The following is a 19,163-nucleotide window of genomic DNA, read 5'->3' on the forward strand; positions in this document are numbered from 1 at the left end:
GCCCCGCTGGAAGTTTGGCTTCCAAAAGAACATTCGAAAACTTGAACACTCACTTCTGGTTTTCGATCATTCGGGAGCCGGAACGTTCAACTCCCAAGGTGTTTGGGAGCCGAGGTACGACTGTACTTAAAGAGAAAGATCCTCTGCAAGTTTATTCAGACTCCCAAGTTAAGTTTGCATAGGACTGCAGCTTAAGTATTAGGATGGGTGCCCTCCTTGACAACATACTTAGTAGTTGTTGATATTTGTAACTTCCAGGAATAGAGAAGGCCTTCCTGGGCTGGCCAACCCATGAGGCAAGATGAGGTCACCACCTCAGGTAGCAGGATCCACAGGGGTAGCAGATCTGGCCTCCAAGGAACACACAGTCCTCTACAGCAGCCTCTTGGTGAATAGGAGGCGCTGCTGGTCTCCTCTCACCCCTAGGGATGAAATGGTAGGGGCTGCCTTATGGGGTCTCCTGGGCTTTGCACCTGATTCAGAGTGGGCCCCTTTGATTCACCTGATAGTTGTGAAGTTAACTGTACAGTTCTGTGCACAATTGGATTGTGTGACCAAGGTATGTGTTATTGTTTTTAAATGTTTTTGTTAAAGATTAGCATCTACTGAAAATGAAAAACAGTGCCACCTTTAAAAATTGGAAATCAGACGATAAAAGATGGGTTCAATTTACCTTCCCCATGGCTAGGTAATCAAGGCCATCAGAACAGTTGAAGACAACACATTGCACGGCAAGAGCTTTAGCCAAATCTTTGGTGGTCTCTGTTTTACCTGTCCCAGCTGGGCCCTCTGGAGCACCACCAAGATTTAAATAAAATGCTCCAATCTAAGAATAAGAAAAGTTCATGAAAATATTTCAGAAGTCACACAATGTTTGGATACAAAAAAACCTACATCCAGTTGTATATGGCGGAGATAAAATATTGTAGAAAACATGTGCCCTCCCCCTTATTTTCTTACACATTGCCTTGCATACTTTGTCACTGCATTCTCAACTTCCACCAAATTCTTCTTTTCTTTCGTTTTTGCTCTCTCTCACCCTAAATTATTTATTCATCTAATTATTTATTCCTCTATTTATCCCAGGTTTCTGTTGTTCCGCTTGGGAAAATACACCCACACAAATTCTAATGCAAACATACACATCAATTGTCTCTGTTTCTCCGTCCATTTTCCTATTTCCATTCTTCATTCCTAACGTCAACTTTATCATATTTTCGTCAACTTTTTCATAGTGCTAAAGAAATAGCCTGCAACAGCACAGGTGTTACTTTCTTCGATTCACTGATCAATTTAAAAAGACATTTTTTGCTGCATTACTAAGAGATCTGCAATCTAGAACAAATGGATCTATATTTGCCTTGTCTCACAATTTTATTTACAGCTAATCAGAATCAGTTTTAAATTTTAAACTATGCCTCCAGTAAATAGAACATTAATGCATTAGTCCATTGAAATGAATGGAGTCAAGAGTGCTTCCCTTATTGTCAGAGTGTTTAATACAATAGTTCTGAGAACCTCAGCAAGACAAAAATTCTACAAGCTATAGTCATAAACATAGGTGGAAAATATGCCTCATTGTAGCTAATTCAGATTTGTAAGAATTCTTATTAGCAATTTAATATTAAAAAACATACCAGAGTGCGGTAACATCTGTCTGTAAGAGGAGTGATGACAAGCCGAGGAGAGTTGCCAAGGTATTCATATGCATATTTTACATTGCAATTGATGATGCGCACCCTGACATTCTCATACTCCCAGTAATACCGTAACTGAGCAAGCCATTGAAAATCTGTTTCATGCAACACACCTGAAATAATACAACCATGGGAAATGTCTTAGGCTCTACTCCTCAGCATACCATGGAAAGGAAGTAGGAAGGAGAAACAAAATGTTTTGAAGTTGCAGGTGTCAGCCCCAATTTTTCTTTCATCTTAAACAGTGCTTTTTCTGGGGGTACGCAGGGGTACGCATACCCCTAAACATTTTGTGAACCTTTGTACTTTTGTCCATTTACTGTATTTATTTCCCCCAATTTGAACTATAAAATGGTGAATTTCTTGAGTTAAAATGAGAGTACCCATAAACATTTTTTTAGGAAAAAAGAGCATTGGTCTTAAAGCAATGGGTATACAGTGGAACCTTGTGTTACTGTCAGGGAACTGCCATCGGAGCCACAGGCGGAGGGAAGGCTCCAGAGGGATGCCGGAGAGGGTCCCAGTAGGGAGAGAGGCAGCCCATCTGCTGGGGAAGGAAATCAGCGTAGCACCAGTGGAGAAGGGGGACAGATGGGGGAATCGGTGAGGGGGCTCCATGACTCCTCGCCAGAGACCAGCGGGGAGAGCACGGGTCCTCCGCTACCCACATCCACCCTGCGTAGAAGACTTCCGCGCAGGGAGAGTAGGAGGAGACTAGGTGTCAAAGAACTTCTTTGCTGGAAGAAGTTCAAGAAACGCCCACTGACGGATTCTGCCAGCGATTGAGACAGCCACGGATGGGTGGCTGTCCAGACAGAAAGGGTTCACCCAGGTAACACAGCCAGGTATGGCGACGACTTACGCACGAGCAACCCCTAGAACTATTACAGTTACATACCGTGCTCTTTACAAACACTTCGGGTAATAAGCTCCGCTAACCCAGAAGTAGATGTTCCCAGTAGCAAACTTTGCCCCGGGATGCAAGCGGAAGTTGTGCACTCACGGCACAGCGGCAAGCAGGAGGCCCCATTAGTGAAAGTGCGCCTCAGGTTAAGAATGGTTTTGGGGTAAGAACAGAGCTCTAGTTCTTACCAGAGGTGCCACTGTATGTCTTAAAATAATAAAATCAATATTTTAACATTGAGAAGATTAGTTTAAAAAGCATTGATTTCCTGGAACAACAGAGGAATATGAGGCAATGTATTAATATTCTAATTTATTCTATGACAAACAAGAACAAGCTATTAGGTTACATACCACTTTCAATCATTTCCATGACGACATCTCTAGCGTGCACATCAATAGTAACCAAAGCACCCAGTGTGGTCCTTGTTTGTTTAGACAACTTCCCTCTTACCAGCTCCACAATATCATTTAACTGAAACTGAAGGTTAGCGTAATAATTCTTTAAGCCCTGCAGAATGAAAATGGATTTTGATAAATTCTATCTGCCACAAACAACTACCAAGAGGAAGCTTAGTGGTCTCTCTATATTATTATCCTGTGATTTATTTATTCAAAAGCTCATTAGTGATTGCTATACCAATTTTTAATATAGATGCCCCAGTCAGGTAGATCTGGCTTGCATAACACATTCCCATTCATGTTTACTGTTCTTTTGCTATTATGTTATGTATTTTGTGTTTTCATGTTGTAAACCACCCTGTAATCTTCTGATGAAGGGCAGTATATAATTAATGAATAAATAAATAAATAAATAAATAACCAGCACATATTGTTCTGTGAGCAAGAACATGGTCTCTGCACCAAAATGGGTGCAGCTCTTGGAAGCAGAAGAAGCCGGTATGTGTGTGTGTGTCTAAAGCTCCTGTGCTAAAAAGACAATTGCTGGATTGGGATGCTGGTATTTAATATTACAAAAGTATTCATGCTATTGCGAGTTCATAGGGTAAAATGAACAACAGCTTCTCATATATACTAGAGCTGAAATTCCTCAGAAGACAATTTTCAGTGAAAAATCCTCAGGCTTTTTTTCTCCGGAAATTTTCTCCACAAACAGGGTGAAACATTTCAAGAGCTCATTTGTGCACATTCAGTATCTGACATTTATCTGACCTTCCAAATATTTAGTTGTATTTTACCTGCCTATTAGGATTCATTTTTAATTGTTGTGTTCAGTTTTACTTCAAGGGAAAAGGAGGAAAATTAACATGAAATATTTATTTTATGAAATTATATCAAGCATTATTAATTCAAAGAGGCTGGTGACAATTCCATAAACATCTAAATCAAATATGGCTCAGTTTGAACAAAGTACCAAAATAAAGCCAGGAAACATTAAAAGGAAACAAAAAGCTTTGTGCAGTCACCATACCTCTGGGCCACTAGCTATGGCTTCATGTACTTCACTTGTCCAGAACATTTGTGAGACACAAATAACTACTTGACCAGGCCATTCTCTCACCCAATCTTTTCTTTCTGTTTCTGGATATGCCTAGGAAAAGTAAAACACATTGCCCAACAGGATCACTACTAAGCACTGAAACTATTATGCTGAATCATTTATACAACCTATTATGAAATCATAGTTGTTGTTGTTGTTGGCATCCATCAGTCTCAGGAGGAGGAGTGTGTCTCTGCAGGTGAAGTCAAATTGTTATGAAATCACTCAGTGCTCACTCCCTTGTAAAAAGTACAGTGGTACCTCAGGTTAAGAACTTAATTCGTTCTGGAGGTCCGTTCTTAACCTGAAACTGTTCTTAACCTGAGGTACCACTTTAGCTCATGGGGTCTCCCGCTGCCGCCACCACGCGATTTCTGTTCTCATCCTGAAGCAAAGTTCTTAACCCGAGGTACTATTTCTGGATTAGCGGAGTCTGTAACCTGAAGCATCTGTAACCTGAAGGATCTGTAACCCGAGGTACCACTGTATAGTGTTTATGTCTGGGTCTCTCTCCAACATCTTCCATATCAACCAGTGCAAAAAAGTCATTCATTAGTCTCGCCCTCCTCCTTCTATAATGCGTTCACATCACAGATTTCCACAGATTAAAAACAGGTAACTGTGTCCAGTATTGTAAAATATTTGTATCTAGGTTGTGTTTTAGATCAGTGATAGGGAAGGGTTCGTTGAACTCATCTGAAGCGAGTGTCTCAGGGGCACTAGCAGTATCATGAGGAGAACTGGGCAGTGTCCACTGGAGAAATTAAAGTTCCCCAGATGTTGCCAGACTACAGCTCCCATCATTTCTGACTATTGGTCATACTGAATTGGGCAGATGGGAGAGTTATGAGTCCAACAACACCTAGAGGGCCGCAGCTTCCCCACCCCCACTTTAAACGTAATACAGTGGAACCTTGTGTTACGGACAGGATCTGTTCTGGAGGCCCGTCCGTAACATGGAACTGACACAAACCATGGAACTGACACAATTTAGCACTTCTGTGCATGCGCGAGTAGTGAAACCCAGAAGTAACCCATTCTGGTACTTCCAGGTTGTCGCAGGACGCAACATGAAAACACATAACCTGAAGTGGAAACAACATGAGGTATGACTGTATATCAGAAAATCCCCCCTTTTGTTCTCATTTACATTTTACTAAGAAAGAATTCAATATATTAGTTGCTATAACAATCCAGTTTTATATGTTGGATGACAGTAAGTGGAACAATACAGAGCTAAGTCCTCACAGATACAAAATTCTCATTGACTTCATTGTTCCATTATGATTTGTGTGTGTGTGTGTGCAATTCTGCCTCTAGTAACTTCAGTTTTTACTTGCTTAAATAGCAAGAAGAAAAAAGAATAGGATTCTAAAAACAGAACAGAACTAGCCTGAAATCAAATAAACGAAATGCATGCATGTTTGGCAAGATCAGATTCTATATATTTAGTGGAAAACATACCAGTCTTGATCTTGTAATGACATCATGTATACTTTTCAGCATGATATCTTCCACTTGTATTAGCCACTTCTCCACAGCACCTCGAGCTTCAGAAGTTGAGATAGTTGAAATAAACTCCACCCGTTCACCTTCAGTGCTGAACATTGACTTAATGTCCAGATTGGAAAGAAATTCCAGTTTAGAAATGCCCTCAAAACACTTTTTCAAGTGAGGCTGGACTCTGAGAGGGTCTTTAGTCTCTGACAGGATCTCCAACATTTCATCATTAGACAAGAAGAAAAAGCTGCAAAGAAAGTACAAGTGCATTAAGCTTCTATGACTGCATGTATTTGCTTGGAATCAAATACTAATCAAGAATAATAAATATTTATTCTAGCTTAATGACAATCAACACGCAGCATACCGAGGGAAAAAGAGACGCTTTTTCTCAAGATATGCATTCAGTCCTCTCATTATTTTGTCCAGAAGTTCATTACAATTCTGAAGCTTTTCCAATAAGCCCGTCAATGAAGTAGCAGCAAGAACCTAAAAAACAACAGGGTATTTAATAAGCACACCAACTACAGTGGAGAATAAAATTGTAATACAAACAAAATATCAATCTATTGGTCATATAAAAAGACATTGTTTTCTGTTCCACCCTGCATCCATTGCCTGCAGTGCTGTTGCCTTTTTGCTGCAGCCCACACCATTAATTTCACTGGGTAGAGAATGTGAACTGGGTGGGGAAGACCCCCAGTATACTGCAGATTGGGGAGAAATGAAGACAGTGAGTACTGATTGTATTTGCCCACCTGATCTCTGCCCGTTTGTAGATGGACCCACTAACTCTCACCCACAACTTTTGTCAATTTTAAAAATCTAATTATTAGTCTCAAGTATACTGACGTTTTTAGTTACAGTCTACATTTTCTTTGAACTCGTAAATATGGTTGGGATACAGAGAGCCTTGAGGGCAGTGCTATTTTTCTAGAAAAAGAGGTGCAGGAACTCACCATGAATGCCTCCCAATGGCCCCCTCCTGAGGTGCCGGAAGTAAGTTCCAGCAAGTTGCCCCTGAAAAAAGTTCTGTTTGAGGGTATGTGTAAGATCTTCAGTGTGCTAACAAGGTCTGCCTTGATTTTAATTCTGACTATTTTCTATTCTCTGGCAGATACGACTTTGTGGTGGGCACAATGGCTATGAAAAGAAAGAAGAACCTGAAATGTTCTTGTGCATAGTTTAAGAACTTGTGGTTTGTTTCACCTGCTAACTACAGGCTCATCATTACTACTTCACCTTGGGGTCTTTGGCACAGTATTTCATAATGTCTTTCCAGTATCTATCCACCGTCTGGAACTGACGTCCCTCCTCTGGCATCTGTTGCATGATGTCCTCTGAAGAAAATATTGGTTCTAAGTAAAGCCACTGAGCCTGTACTTTCAACCACTCATCGATAGTCTCTTGAATCCTAATCAAGCGATCTTCCCATTCCTTAAAAAACACAGTATAGTTATTTGCGTAAAACATCCATGGCATGTAAAGCAAAAGACAAAAACAAAAGGCATGAAAATAAAACAACTGATATATATACAGTGGTACCTTGGTTTTCAAACGTCTCCGTTGACTATTTCAGTTTTCGAACGCCATAAACCCGGAAATAAATGCTTTGGTTTTTGAACGCACGACTTCCATATTGAGTTTTTAGTTTTCAAACATTTCGGAACTCAAACGGTCTTCTAGAACGGATTACGTTTGCAAACCGGAACACTCACTTCCAAGTTTGCGGTGCTCCGGAGCCAAAACATTTGACTCACAAGTCCCTTATTCTTTAATTTTGGGGACAATCTGAGCTACTACTTCTGACCTCTTAACCATGGCTGAGAAGAAGGCCACTCTCTTCCTGCTTGCACAAAAAAATTTCCCAGACCTCACCAGCTAGTTTTAATCATGGTTAATGTTTACATCAGGGCAGACATGAACCATGGTTAATGCTTACCAGAGTTTCAGTTTCGTCTGAACTAACCCAACAAGTTTAGATGTAGGGTTATATTTTAGTTGCAGTGATTTAAACACATGAATGACACACTATTTTGCTTCTTATAATTGAATTGTAAGCTTCTTGGGGTCTCATGAGATACAAACAAATCTGAAAATAAATTTATGAATTTAAGGTTTTTTTAAAAGTCTCAAGAGAAATTGTTACCTTCCTTCAAGAGCCTCAAAAGTGTACTGTATATGTAAACACACTTTACAAAGGAAGTGAATAAAAATAAGCTGTGTAAATAAAAGTTTACAAATACCTTCATTTGTTTTTCAAAAGGCTTTATGAACGGCGATCCCCTCATTGTTTGGGTTTTTATAATCTGGTCATCCAGAATAGTCTGAATTTCATCGACTGCGCACAGAATATTAACACCAGTCTCACGGTATAAGCTTATTTGGAAGGAAATTGAATCCCAGGTATCCATCATAGTGTGCATTGCTTTCTCTAATGAGAATTCCTACATCATAGGGAAATAAATGGTGTTATTATTATTCATTTCAAACAGATTCTTATGTATGAAATTTCATCATATCTGATATCCTTCAAACGTTGTTTGAAGACACATCTTTTTAGAATGGACATTAAATGGCCTTCTTATAATTGGTGTTTAAATTGGGATATCAGGTAATGAAGCTACTGTCCAATAGTTTTATTGTTCAAATGCAATGGGTTTTTAAAGATATATGAAATCTTATATTAGAAGCATAAAATTGTAGAGCAGGAAGGGGCTCTGAGGATCTTCTAGTCCAAGCCTCTGCAATGCAGGAATATGCAGTTGTCCCTTGAAGTTTCCCAACCTTGTGCCTCCAGCTGTTTTTGGACTACAATTCCCATCATCCCTTGCCACTGGTCTTGCTAGTCAGGGATGATGGGAGTTGTAGTTCAAAAACATAGTATGGGACTGAACATGCAACCTTGGCATCATCAGCACCATGCTCTAACCAACCGAGCTATCCAGGCTGGGTAGTTATATTAACTCAATTGTTAAATTAACAATTTTGACAGTTTTATGGACTGCACATCACTTTCTGAAGCAACTGTCCTAAGAAGCAGAATAGAAGTCTTTTAAATAAATAATAAACCATCTGTGCTGGGGCAGAAAAGCTTATGCTTGTACTTACCTTGCTTGCTCCCATACTTATAGTTTCAAATTTCTCTAGGAAAGGGGTCAAGTTCTGCTTTAAAACCTTTCTTAGGGTAGTTCCAGAATCTGGAGTTAAATCATAGCCAACAATTTCTGACATCTGTTTCCAGTGACGAGCCCTTATGCCTGGGTTACAAAGGATAGTCACCAAAGGGATATTTTCCTGGTTGAGAAAAAAATATTGCAAAACAACTGTCACCGTTGTAACTAAAATCACTTGGAAATTATGTTTTATTCATCTAAAATCTTTAATCCTAGAATTGGAAAGTTGAAAGAGGCCACAGGATCATCTAGTCTAACCCCCTGCAATGCAGGAATCTTTTGCCCAATGTGGAGCTCAAATCCACAACCCTCAGATTAAGAATCTCATATTCTATCGACAGAGCTATCCCTTGGATGTAGCTTAGATCTTCAAATAATTTCTAATGTATCTTATTATTCAATGTTATGGATGTGGGGGATTGCGAGCTTTCATGAAGAGGCCACATATTTTTTTCAAGTTCTCAAATATTATTTGTACAACAGACTCTAAAACATTTTCCATGTTAAGGCCATCTTATTTTTATAGATCGCCAGTTACCTTGAAATCTTTAACTTGCTCCATTACTGCAGTGCACATTGAAATAGTTGGGCTGTCCTTCTTTTCTTCCTCTACTCTCTCTTCTACTACTGCTCTCCGCTGCAGTGACTTTTTTCTCTCTAGTTCAGCTTTCTTTAGCTTTTGTTGAAAGAACCTTACTGTCTTATAAATTTCTCGAAAAAACTCATCTACCTCCGTTTCCATACTTTCACCATTGAGATCTAAAAAAGCACCATCCATCCATCTAGCAAAAGAAAAACAACATTTTTAATGCATCATGGGTCATAAAAAGAAACCCATCACATAACATGGTGAAGTAAAATATAAACCATAAGACATCAAGAATTACAGCCTTGTTACATTAGCCAGGAATGCATACTTCTGGACAAAAAGAATTACTTAAAACAAAGAAGAATTTAATTTTAAAAAAGAAACTTGGTCACACATTTTTCTATGACAAATAAAAGCACCCTTGAAATTTCAGTCACTTTCTGTACATATAATTACCTTTTTTCAGTCCGCTGCCATTTCAATATAAAAGCAAAAAGTTTTTGGTAGGGCTCAATGTTAACTTTTAAGGTCTCCAACTCTGGGTATTCAGTCTGCTCCCAATTAAAAAGCTTTTCTTCCTTGTTAATGAAGGCAACAGTTTCGTCAGCATCTTGAAGGCGTTTCTGCATTGTTCTCATGTCGGTCACATACTGGAAACAGATTTATCTCTCTTGAGAAATACTGGGCAATTCACTTAATAATGTAGTAGTCCTTAACTTTACAAGGCAACAGACTGTATCCAATCTTCTCACCTGTGAGTGCAAGTCTCTTGTGCTAGCAGATGGGAGAGTTTTAATGTTGTGCAACAGACAAATCCAACTGCACTAGCCTTCAGTTAGACATGTACTTGGGAGTAAGCCCTACTGAGCTCAGTAGCACTTCTAAATAAATGTGAATAGTGAATTCCCCTAGTTTAATGCAATAATCTTTTCAAGAGGTTTTGAGAGACTGACAGCTGTTGCTTGTGAGATGAGTGGTTTGATGGTGGACTACCAGCTGCTGCTGCTGAGTACCATGGAATAGTAGAATGGGACCAAATGCCCTTTCTATAAGGTGCAGGATGCAAGTAGAGGAAAGGTAACTGCTACTTCAATATCATACATGAAGATGTCTAGTGAGTGCCTGCAAGGAGAAAATATACTAGCCCTCATGCCTCCGCCCATGCCAGTTAACATTCTTTGGTAAAGACGTTGAGTCCCTTATCTTGAAAACAGAGATGAGCGCCGCATATCACAGTCAAATGTGACTAAACATAACAGTCCAGGGGCCCTTTACATTGCCTTTACCATTCAATGGAGCTTCAGTGTGGAATTTGGAAGTGTACTAGTGAACCACTGTTAAAGGGCTATTTTCAAGCCTAATTGTTGTGTGGAGGAGTGATCTTCATGGAGATTGCAGTACAGGGTCGGGGAGGCTGACTCTTACCTCCATAGATGCACTCTCTTGGAAGATCCCTCCCCACACATTAGGCTTGAAAAAAGTCAATAACACTTCTTTTCAAGACTAATTGCTGTTGGTGAAAGTGTGAGTGTGTGGTTATGATTAATGTTGTTTATGCAGTTGTCATGTGTGCATGGTTGCAGGGTGTACAACAGTTTTCCTGGTTTGAGCCTAAAAAGCTTTGTGACCCCGATCCAAGCAACGAAATTCCATTATGATGTTCAATAGCAAAGTGCTAAATTTAATTAGCACTATAGCACATAGATAAAGCTTCATCGTTACACACAAAGAATGTGTATTCCTTATGCAAAGTAAAAAATCCCCTTTACACCATGTGCCACAGACCTGTTGCATGCGATCCAAATCCTGGTATTCTGTAAACTCATGCATACGACGAGTTTGCCTATCTATTTCCAGTATCAGTTTCTCACGTTTGGCCAATAAGTCACTTTCACCTTTACGTTTAGACCTTTCAATAAGCTATAAGACAGAGAAGTAGTTAGTGGCAGGCATCCATGAGGATCAAGATTTGTGAACATTATCTAGAGTCACTACACTACACGACATCAGACCAACTTCAGTTGTCCTCTAATGTTAGGCATGACTCACAAAAGGCTTCAAAACAAAATCAGCTCTCAAGAGTATCAGTATTTCCAATCCTGCAGTCTAAGCATTGCTTTTTTCACATAGTGTAGTATCTGATATAAAAATGCATATATTTACTTCATCATTTTCATCAAAGATGGGATTAATATTCTGAGGCCATAGTAGGACAGTGGCATTCAATGACAAGCCTTCTGGGTCAAAGGTAAAAACATCTAGGAGGTAGTTCATTCGCCGTTGACTTTCCTAGAAAAGTAAATAAATAATTTATATCTATTTTTAAATTAACAGGAGCCACCATTTCTTGCAGCCTGTCCGAAAGTTATCTTTCCTCAAAGGGGGCCTCATGCTAGGAGGCCCACAAGTAGCTTATAGCCCACCAGACAGTCTGAGTTGCTCTTAGGCCCACTGCCCACCTTCCCCTCCAGAACAGTAACTAAATACAATGGGTCGGCAAACAGGAGCTGCTGCTGCTGCTGCCCCAGAAGAGCCCACATATTTAAAGGGGAGAGATTCAAAAGGCAAGCTGAACCCAGTGGGATAATGCAGCTTCCTAACTGGATGCAGTGAGGCGATGCAGTCTTTACCCTGCTCCTGGATGAATGGATGGGGTTTTGTTCTCTCTTTACTGAGACAATGAAAGGGATGCTTCAGAGTTCAGTTGAGAAAGACTGGTGGGATCTTCCTTTTCTCCCTTCCTTCCCAAGAACCCAGCATAGTTGGGATTTCTGTACATACTTGTGTTCCATCTCCCCACCCCAAGATGTCTTAAGGAAAGAGCCCCTCCCCTTTTAGTGCATGTAGAACTTTCAATTGTTTGTTTTCCCTTCTCTCTTATCCCATAATTGTGTGTGTGTGTGTGTGTGTGTGTGTCCCTAATGTTAAGTCCAGCAAATTTGTTTTTCCTTTGCCCAGCCATCCAAAGTCACTAGGAGTTGTGGCCAGGTAGGGGAAAGAAGCCAAACCAAAATGGTTCAGTAATTTCCTTGAGGATTATATGTACCTACCCCTCAGGTTGGATAGGGTTGCAGCTGTACAGCCTGAGCAGGTTTACTTGGTGAGTAAAGCTTCTTGGGTTCTACTATGCTGGCGCTTACCGTACGCATAGTGACAAAAGGCAGAAGGAACCGCACAAAATGAAAAGCCAGTTGAAGTTAAATGGCTTTAAATCAACATCCCACCTATCATTGTGCATTTAGTTTTAAAAAACAACAACCCAACCCTAAAAGTATATGATACCTTACCTTGATCCTTTCATATAAACTGTGGATTCCTACGGTTTTAGCCTTGTCTATATATACTATGCTTTCCATCATTTCTTCTGTTGTCTCGGGAGGTTTTAATGCACGTACTTTGATGGTCTCAAATTCCTTGCATATCCTAAAGGAAAATATTATGTTGATATATGCCGAAGTTTAAGAGACATAATTTGTTTTTTCATACGAACCATAAACATTATTATTTAATTTATCTAATCGGGGGGATCGGGGGGGGGAGCAATTGCATTTAAGGAAGCTCTACTGAATTCAACAGAGCTTACTCCCAGGTAAGTGTATCTGTAAATGCAGCTTTGAAGATGGGGGGAAACACACATGGCTATGACTGCCACCTAGTGCTCAAGCTTCAAGACAGAATACAGAATCCATAAGCTGTGAAAATAACTCATCTGGAAGCAATGCATCACCACTCAAAGCAGTTCATCCACCTACCACTATGGAAGGCAGCTTTGACAGAACTATTTGTCTCAGTCCCAACTTGCATTTCAATGGCCTTCAATAGCCAATCTCACTGACACATTGGATGGCACATTTCTCCACCATCTTCCAAGGCACAGGGCTACCCACCTTAGGTCAAGTAGACCTACCTCCCTTCACAAACTTTCCCCAGCTATTTGCATAGTCTTTTGCACCATTTAAAACTTAGTTGTTGCTGTTTTGCTTATAGGATTTTATTTATTTACAGATTTACTTATTTTCAGCACTTGCAATGCCATCTTCCAGGAATGAGCCTTCCAAGGTGGCTCACAATATATGAAAGCACAAATTATTATTTGTAAAATTACGGTCTAAATGCTTAGCAGTATTATAATCATCAGCATTTAATATGACATAAGACAGTTAAACATATGCTAAATACAAAACCAAGAATGCTAGTAATGTGAAAATAAAAAGAGCCACAGTTAAATAAGAAAGACTAAGATATCGATTAAAAGCAGAATCAGTAGTTTAACTGAGAACTGGCACTGTCATTTCAGCAGCTGCTAACACTTCACTGCAGTGGCAAGGGTAGTTATTCATGCTGGAAAAAAGATATGAACACTGGAAGTCTAGCACCCAATTCTATACTGTACCAGCAAAGGCTGGTCTCCTAGAAGGGGCATTGCCCTATCCAGCAACTTCAGTCTTCCTTCATCCAGCCTTTCCCCCCATCTGCCTTCTTACTTACATCTAGGCCAGTTCTCCTCCTTGGTCTTAGTGTTGTAACTGTAGAACTCACCAAGGAGAAGGATGGAGGCAAAACTAGAATTGGGAATCCCCAAGAAGGCTTGTAGCCCCGGGATTGGTGGTGGGACAATGATAAGTAGTCAGAGGGAGAAGAGCAAGAAGATTGGGAGGATATGTCAGAAGCTGAAGAGGTAACAGGGTTTAGTGAGGAGGGAGGGTCTGGGGCAGGAAGAAGTCCAGAAGCAGAAGGGGAAGGGGAAGCAAGAGAGGAGGGAAACTAAGAGGCAGAGATGAGTCAGGCTGATGAAGAATCGCAGGGATCTCCCCCTCCTGTTGTGACAAGTTCCCCCTCCCCCCTGGACTCCCAGAAGCATGAAGCAGGAGGACCAAAGGCAGGCACACTGGTATAGTCTCAGATGGCTTGGGAGAAACCTGGAGAGGAAGAGACCTGGGCAGCTGTAGGAAGGCAGGGACCTTTAGTCTCTGCAAGACCTACTGAAGAGAGTCGCTGTGCTCATTAGACCTAGCACAGAGAGGGACAAGATTTTGGGCCTACATTACAGAAAATCACTGGACATTTTGGGTAAAAGAATTGAAATTTACAAGGATATTCCTAGACAGCTCTTGGATTTGAGATCTGAATATTTGGAACTAGCAAAACTACTGAGGAGCAACTCAATCATCTTTAGGTGGGACTTCCCTCAAGGACTATCTTTTACCTTTAGAGGGAGGAAGATTAAAATTAGAACATTGGAAGATAGAGACAAATTTCTGAACCAGTACGGAGAAGACCTTCATAAAGGACTTGGATCATTGCCGGAGCCTGGAGCACCAAAGGAACCGGCACCCTTGGATCCTGAAGACAAGGTACCACCCCCTGAAAAATAACCAGATTTAGACTTCCGGGTTAGCGCGATCTGGAAATGGCGGATTCCCTCCGAGCTGCGGAGGGAACCGGCTTCACGGAGGACGGGTCTTGCCGCGCCGGCGACGCGGGGACCCTTAAAAACCGCAGGCGCTGAAGCCTGCGGACGGGAAGACTCGGTGGGCGCCTTAAGCACCCCCCCCGACCCTTGAAAAAGGGTACGGAGGGTAGTGTGGCGCTGAGAGTCGATCGACACCTCGGTGAAGCGAAGCCGTGAGCCACGACCGGAGAGCGCTGACTTTCTCCCTGAAAATCTGGACTGAAAGAACTAACCCGTGAGTAAACGGAATTTGGATTTAAAAAATTTTTTTCCTTGAATTTGAGACGACAGGAGGGTGTGCTAAAAGGGAGTCCGCACCCCCCCTGATTACAGACAATTCTAAAACAAAGAACTTAAAAACTAAGGCGGGAAAGATTAGTTATACACCTAAAAGAAACTTCTTTCACGATTTAATAAAAGAAGAAGTGCTGTGCTGGAGAGTGAGGAGAAAATTCCTTGTGAAATCATCCCCCCCCCCCGACCAGGGAAAGTTCCGTGCTTGAGTCTGGTGAGGAAGAACAAGCTCTCAAAAGAGCTGTTAAATGGACAGATCGCAAATCGGCAAACTAATATCTCTCTGAATTAAAGGTTAAATTGAAACAAAGTGGTTGGAGACTCGATAGAAAGAAACAAAAAAAGGCTTGGACTGTTGGAAAGTTTATAAAGTAACCAGAATCCCTCTAGGGGGACTCTAAAGCTACTACAATGGTTGCAGAAGAAATGGCTGCAGAAGAAAGACTGCAGGCAGAGATAAACAGGATGTTTTATCTTGTGGGAATACTGCAAGAGCAGAGTTTGAATATGAGCAAACAATTAATGACCTTGGATCCAGGAACAAGCAACTCTGCTGAATGCACGAAGGATATGACAGGAAAGGAATCTGCAACCGAAATAGAAATGACATCTCAAGAATTCGAGGAAAGAGAGCAAGGAGATGAGAAAGATCAATCGGAAAACATCAACAAGAAGCCTACAATGACGGAACGAAAGGCAAAAGATTCTTGGATTATTTGGATTACAACACTGCAAAAGATGCTGAGGAGGAAGGAGGGGGCCCCTATAGCATTTGGAATACAGGAACTTCAAGGACACAAGAAACATGATTGGGGCCTCCCTGCTGACTATGAAAGACTGGTGGACTTTTGGCAGCATCTGTTTTTAAGTATCCATGTGGGAAGAAAAACCGGAGTGATGGAGGATGGGTTGTTCCGAGATTTGATGACTGACACAAGAGATTTCCAACAAAATCGACGGAGAGGAACTGAAAGTGACTTAAAAGCTTCGGACGTGAGGAATCCGGGCTAAAAAAAAAAAAAAACCATGGTTGACTTTTGTTTGAAAAGGGACTAGAACCTGGGGAGGGGGAGGGGGGGCAGAAGGGTAAGAACGATGATAAATTTTGGGTTGTGTGAAAAGGGTTTATTCTTAAAAATGGGGAATCGGTGGAAGGGAAATTAAGCCGACCTTAGGAAAGAATCTAAATGTTTATAAGAGTTGGGGATGAGAGTATGGGTTAAGAAGGAGAAACAAAAATTTGCTGAATGAATTAGGAAAATAGGGATGTATGAAGAGGGGGAGGGGGGAAGTCCGGGAAACAAGGTTAAAGAAAACAAGGTTTTGAGAGGATATATGTTTTTGCTTTTGTTGTATTTTTTGTGTTTTTTGTGTGTTTGTCTTTAAAAATTGTAAAACCCAATAAAAATTATATTAAAAAAAAAAATAACCAGATTTATACAGGATGTCTCTGCAACTTCTGAGTTGGAACATAAATGGCTGCAACATTCCCGAAAAAAGGAAGAAAATCTTTCATATATTAAAAAAGGAACAATTGGACATTAATTGCTTGCAAGAAACACATGTGACTAGGCTCCACAGAAAAGTTTTGGTAAATAAAAGACTTGGCCAGGAATTTATATGTTCAGACAGAGTAAAGAAGAGAGGGGTGGTGATATATGTAAAGGAGAGCCTTTCACCTAAATTATTATTTAAAGATGAACATGGCAGAATTTTGGCAGTCGAAATACAACATCAAGGAGAAAAAATTATTCTATTAGGAATCTACGCACCAAATGAAGGGAAATCGGAATTTTATAAGAAGTTGCATGAGAGCATGCTGGAGTATCTGGACTTTGACAACATCATTATGATGGGAGATATGAACGGGATTGTATCAACTAACATGGATAAGTCGCAAAGTCAAAAAGTTACTAAAGATGGCAGACTACCAAAGACCTTTTTTGAAATGACAGACAATATGGACTGGATTGACATTTGGAGAACGAGAAACCCCTTGGGAAAGGAAGGAACATTCTTCTCTGAAGCCCATCTGACTTGGACAAGAATCGACCAAATATGGATTACTAGAGGTCTGGCACCTAAGGTTAGGAAAGTGGAAATCTGCCCAAAGACCTGCTCCGACCATAATGCTTTGAAAATGGATTTGACATTGTTCCCAACCGGTTCCTTTCGATGGAAGATGAATGACAACTTATTCAGAGATCAGGAGATTACTAAAAAGGCCCAAAAAGTTTTGAAGGACTATTTCGAAATAAATTTGAAGACAACGGTGGAAAAAAGAACAATTTGGGACGCAAGTAAAGCTGTGATGAGAGGGTTCTTAATACAACAGAATGCTATTAAGAAAAGGAAACAAAATGAAAAGAAAGACAAGATCTTGGAGAAAATAAAAGAATTAGAGAAGAAGTTAAGAGTAAATCCGAAGTCACAGCTGATTCTGAGAGAAATTAAACTTCACCAGGCACAATATTCTAAACTGATAAATCAGGAAATAGAATGGAAGATTAAATCAATGAAACAAAAAACGTTTGAATCGGCAAACAAATGTGGGAAACTGCTGGCTTGGCAGTTGAAGAAGAGACAAAAGTTGAATACAGTAACAAATTTGGAAATTGAAGGAAGAAATATTCAGAACCCCGTGGAAATTAGAAAATCCTTCCAGAAATATTTCAAGAAACTATATACTCAAGGGCCGCAAAATGAGGTTGAGATTGAACAATTTTTGAAGAAAAATAGTCTTAAAAAATTTACACAAGAAAATAGACTACTCCTGAATAGCCAAATAACACGACAAGAAATTGAACATGCCATTCAGAACATGAAACTGGGCAAATCTCCAGGGCCAGATGGCTTGACCTCCAAGTATTATAAGACAATGAGTGACTATTTGATTCAACCTTTGATGGAGGTCAGCAATGAAATTCTGGAGGGAAAGAAGGCGCCGGAATCGTGGAAGGAAGCTTTTATCACGTTGATACCAAAATCAGAAACTGAAAAAACACAACTTAAGAACTACCGCCCCATCTCCCTATTAAATGTGGATTACAAAATATTTGCTGATGTTTTAGCAAGCAGACTTAAAAGAGTTTTAAATGAAGTAATTCATAAGGACCAGGCCGGCTTTCTCCCAGGTAGACACATGTTTGCAAACACAAGAAACATTATTGACATCCTGGAACTTTTGCAAACAGACATAAACACTAAAGCAGTGCTGATTTTTATAGACGCGGAGAAGGCCTTCGACAACATCTCTTGGAAATTCATGAAGGGAAATTTAAAAGAAATGGGAGCGGGGCGGGGTTTTGAAAATGGGATTGATGCAATATATTCAGAACAAAAAGCTAAATTGATAGTTAACAATGTGGTAACGGAAGAATTTAAAATTGAAAAAGGAACACGACAAGGCTGCCCGATTTCCCCTTTGTTATTTATTTCAGTTTTGGAGGTGCTCTTGAACTTGATCAGAGGTGACCGGTTGGTGCAGGGGATTCAGGTCGGAGCGAAACAATATAAACTTAAAGCTTTTGCAGATGACTTAGTTTTGACACTGCAGGAGCCAGAATCTAGTACGAAAAGAGTATTACAACTGATACATGATTTTGGTCAGGTGGCGGGATTTAAGCTAAATAAACAAAAAACGAAGGTGTTAGGGAAAAATATGACAGATACAGAGTCAGAACGGTTTCAGAGAGAAACAGAATTATCATTGGTGAAAAAGGTAAAGTACCTAGGGGTTAACATAACAGCCAAAAATCTGAGTCTATTTAAGGATAATTATGAAAAATGTTGGTCTGAAATTAAGAGAGACTTGGATAGCTGGGCAAAGCTGAAGCTTTCTTTGTTAGGCCAAATTGCTGCTATTAAGATGAATGTATTGCCAAAGATGTTGTTTCTGTTCCAAACATTGCAAATTGTGGACAAAACGGAGTGTTTCCGGAGGTGGCAGAGAGATATTTCCAAATTTGTCTGGCAGGGCAAAAAGCCCAGAATTAAGTTTAAGATATTAACAGATGCGAAGGAAAGAGGGGGCTTTGCCCTGCCAGACTTA

General features: G+C 40.2%; 1 protein-coding gene across 2 annotated transcripts in view; it reads right to left on the reverse strand.

The window, feature by feature from the left end:
• The window catches only part of DNAH12 (dynein axonemal heavy chain 12), a 101,204-nt gene that overhangs the window by 61,119 nt on the left and 20,922 nt on the right, over nucleotides 1–19,163 (reverse strand). For both annotated transcript variants that reach the window (XM_081899980.1, XM_081899979.1), the window contains exons 13-26: nucleotides 12,654–12,789; nucleotides 11,530–11,655; nucleotides 11,152–11,286; nucleotides 9,823–10,016; nucleotides 9,316–9,559; nucleotides 8,713–8,898; nucleotides 7,848–8,048; nucleotides 6,844–7,038; nucleotides 5,969–6,090; nucleotides 5,566–5,848; nucleotides 4,033–4,152; nucleotides 2,955–3,111; nucleotides 1,638–1,810; nucleotides 674–826 (exon numbers count right to left, since the gene is read on the reverse strand). In XM_081899980.1, coding sequence (XP_081756106.1) covers nucleotides 674–826; nucleotides 1,638–1,810; nucleotides 2,955–3,111; nucleotides 4,033–4,152; nucleotides 5,566–5,848; nucleotides 5,969–6,090; nucleotides 6,844–7,038; nucleotides 7,848–8,048; nucleotides 8,713–8,898; nucleotides 9,316–9,559; nucleotides 9,823–10,016; nucleotides 11,152–11,286; nucleotides 11,530–11,655; nucleotides 12,654–12,789 — 2,425 coding nt within the window. The remainder of the gene's footprint in view (nucleotides 1–673; nucleotides 827–1,637; nucleotides 1,811–2,954; nucleotides 3,112–4,032; nucleotides 4,153–5,565; nucleotides 5,849–5,968; nucleotides 6,091–6,843; nucleotides 7,039–7,847; nucleotides 8,049–8,712; nucleotides 8,899–9,315; nucleotides 9,560–9,822; nucleotides 10,017–11,151; nucleotides 11,287–11,529; nucleotides 11,656–12,653; nucleotides 12,790–19,163) is intronic.

This window comes from Podarcis melisellensis (assembly GCF_964234715.1).
Source record: "Podarcis melisellensis genome assembly, chromosome: 2".
In the NCBI taxonomy this organism is placed as follows: Eukaryota; Metazoa; Chordata; class Lepidosauria; order Squamata; family Lacertidae; genus Podarcis; species Podarcis melisellensis.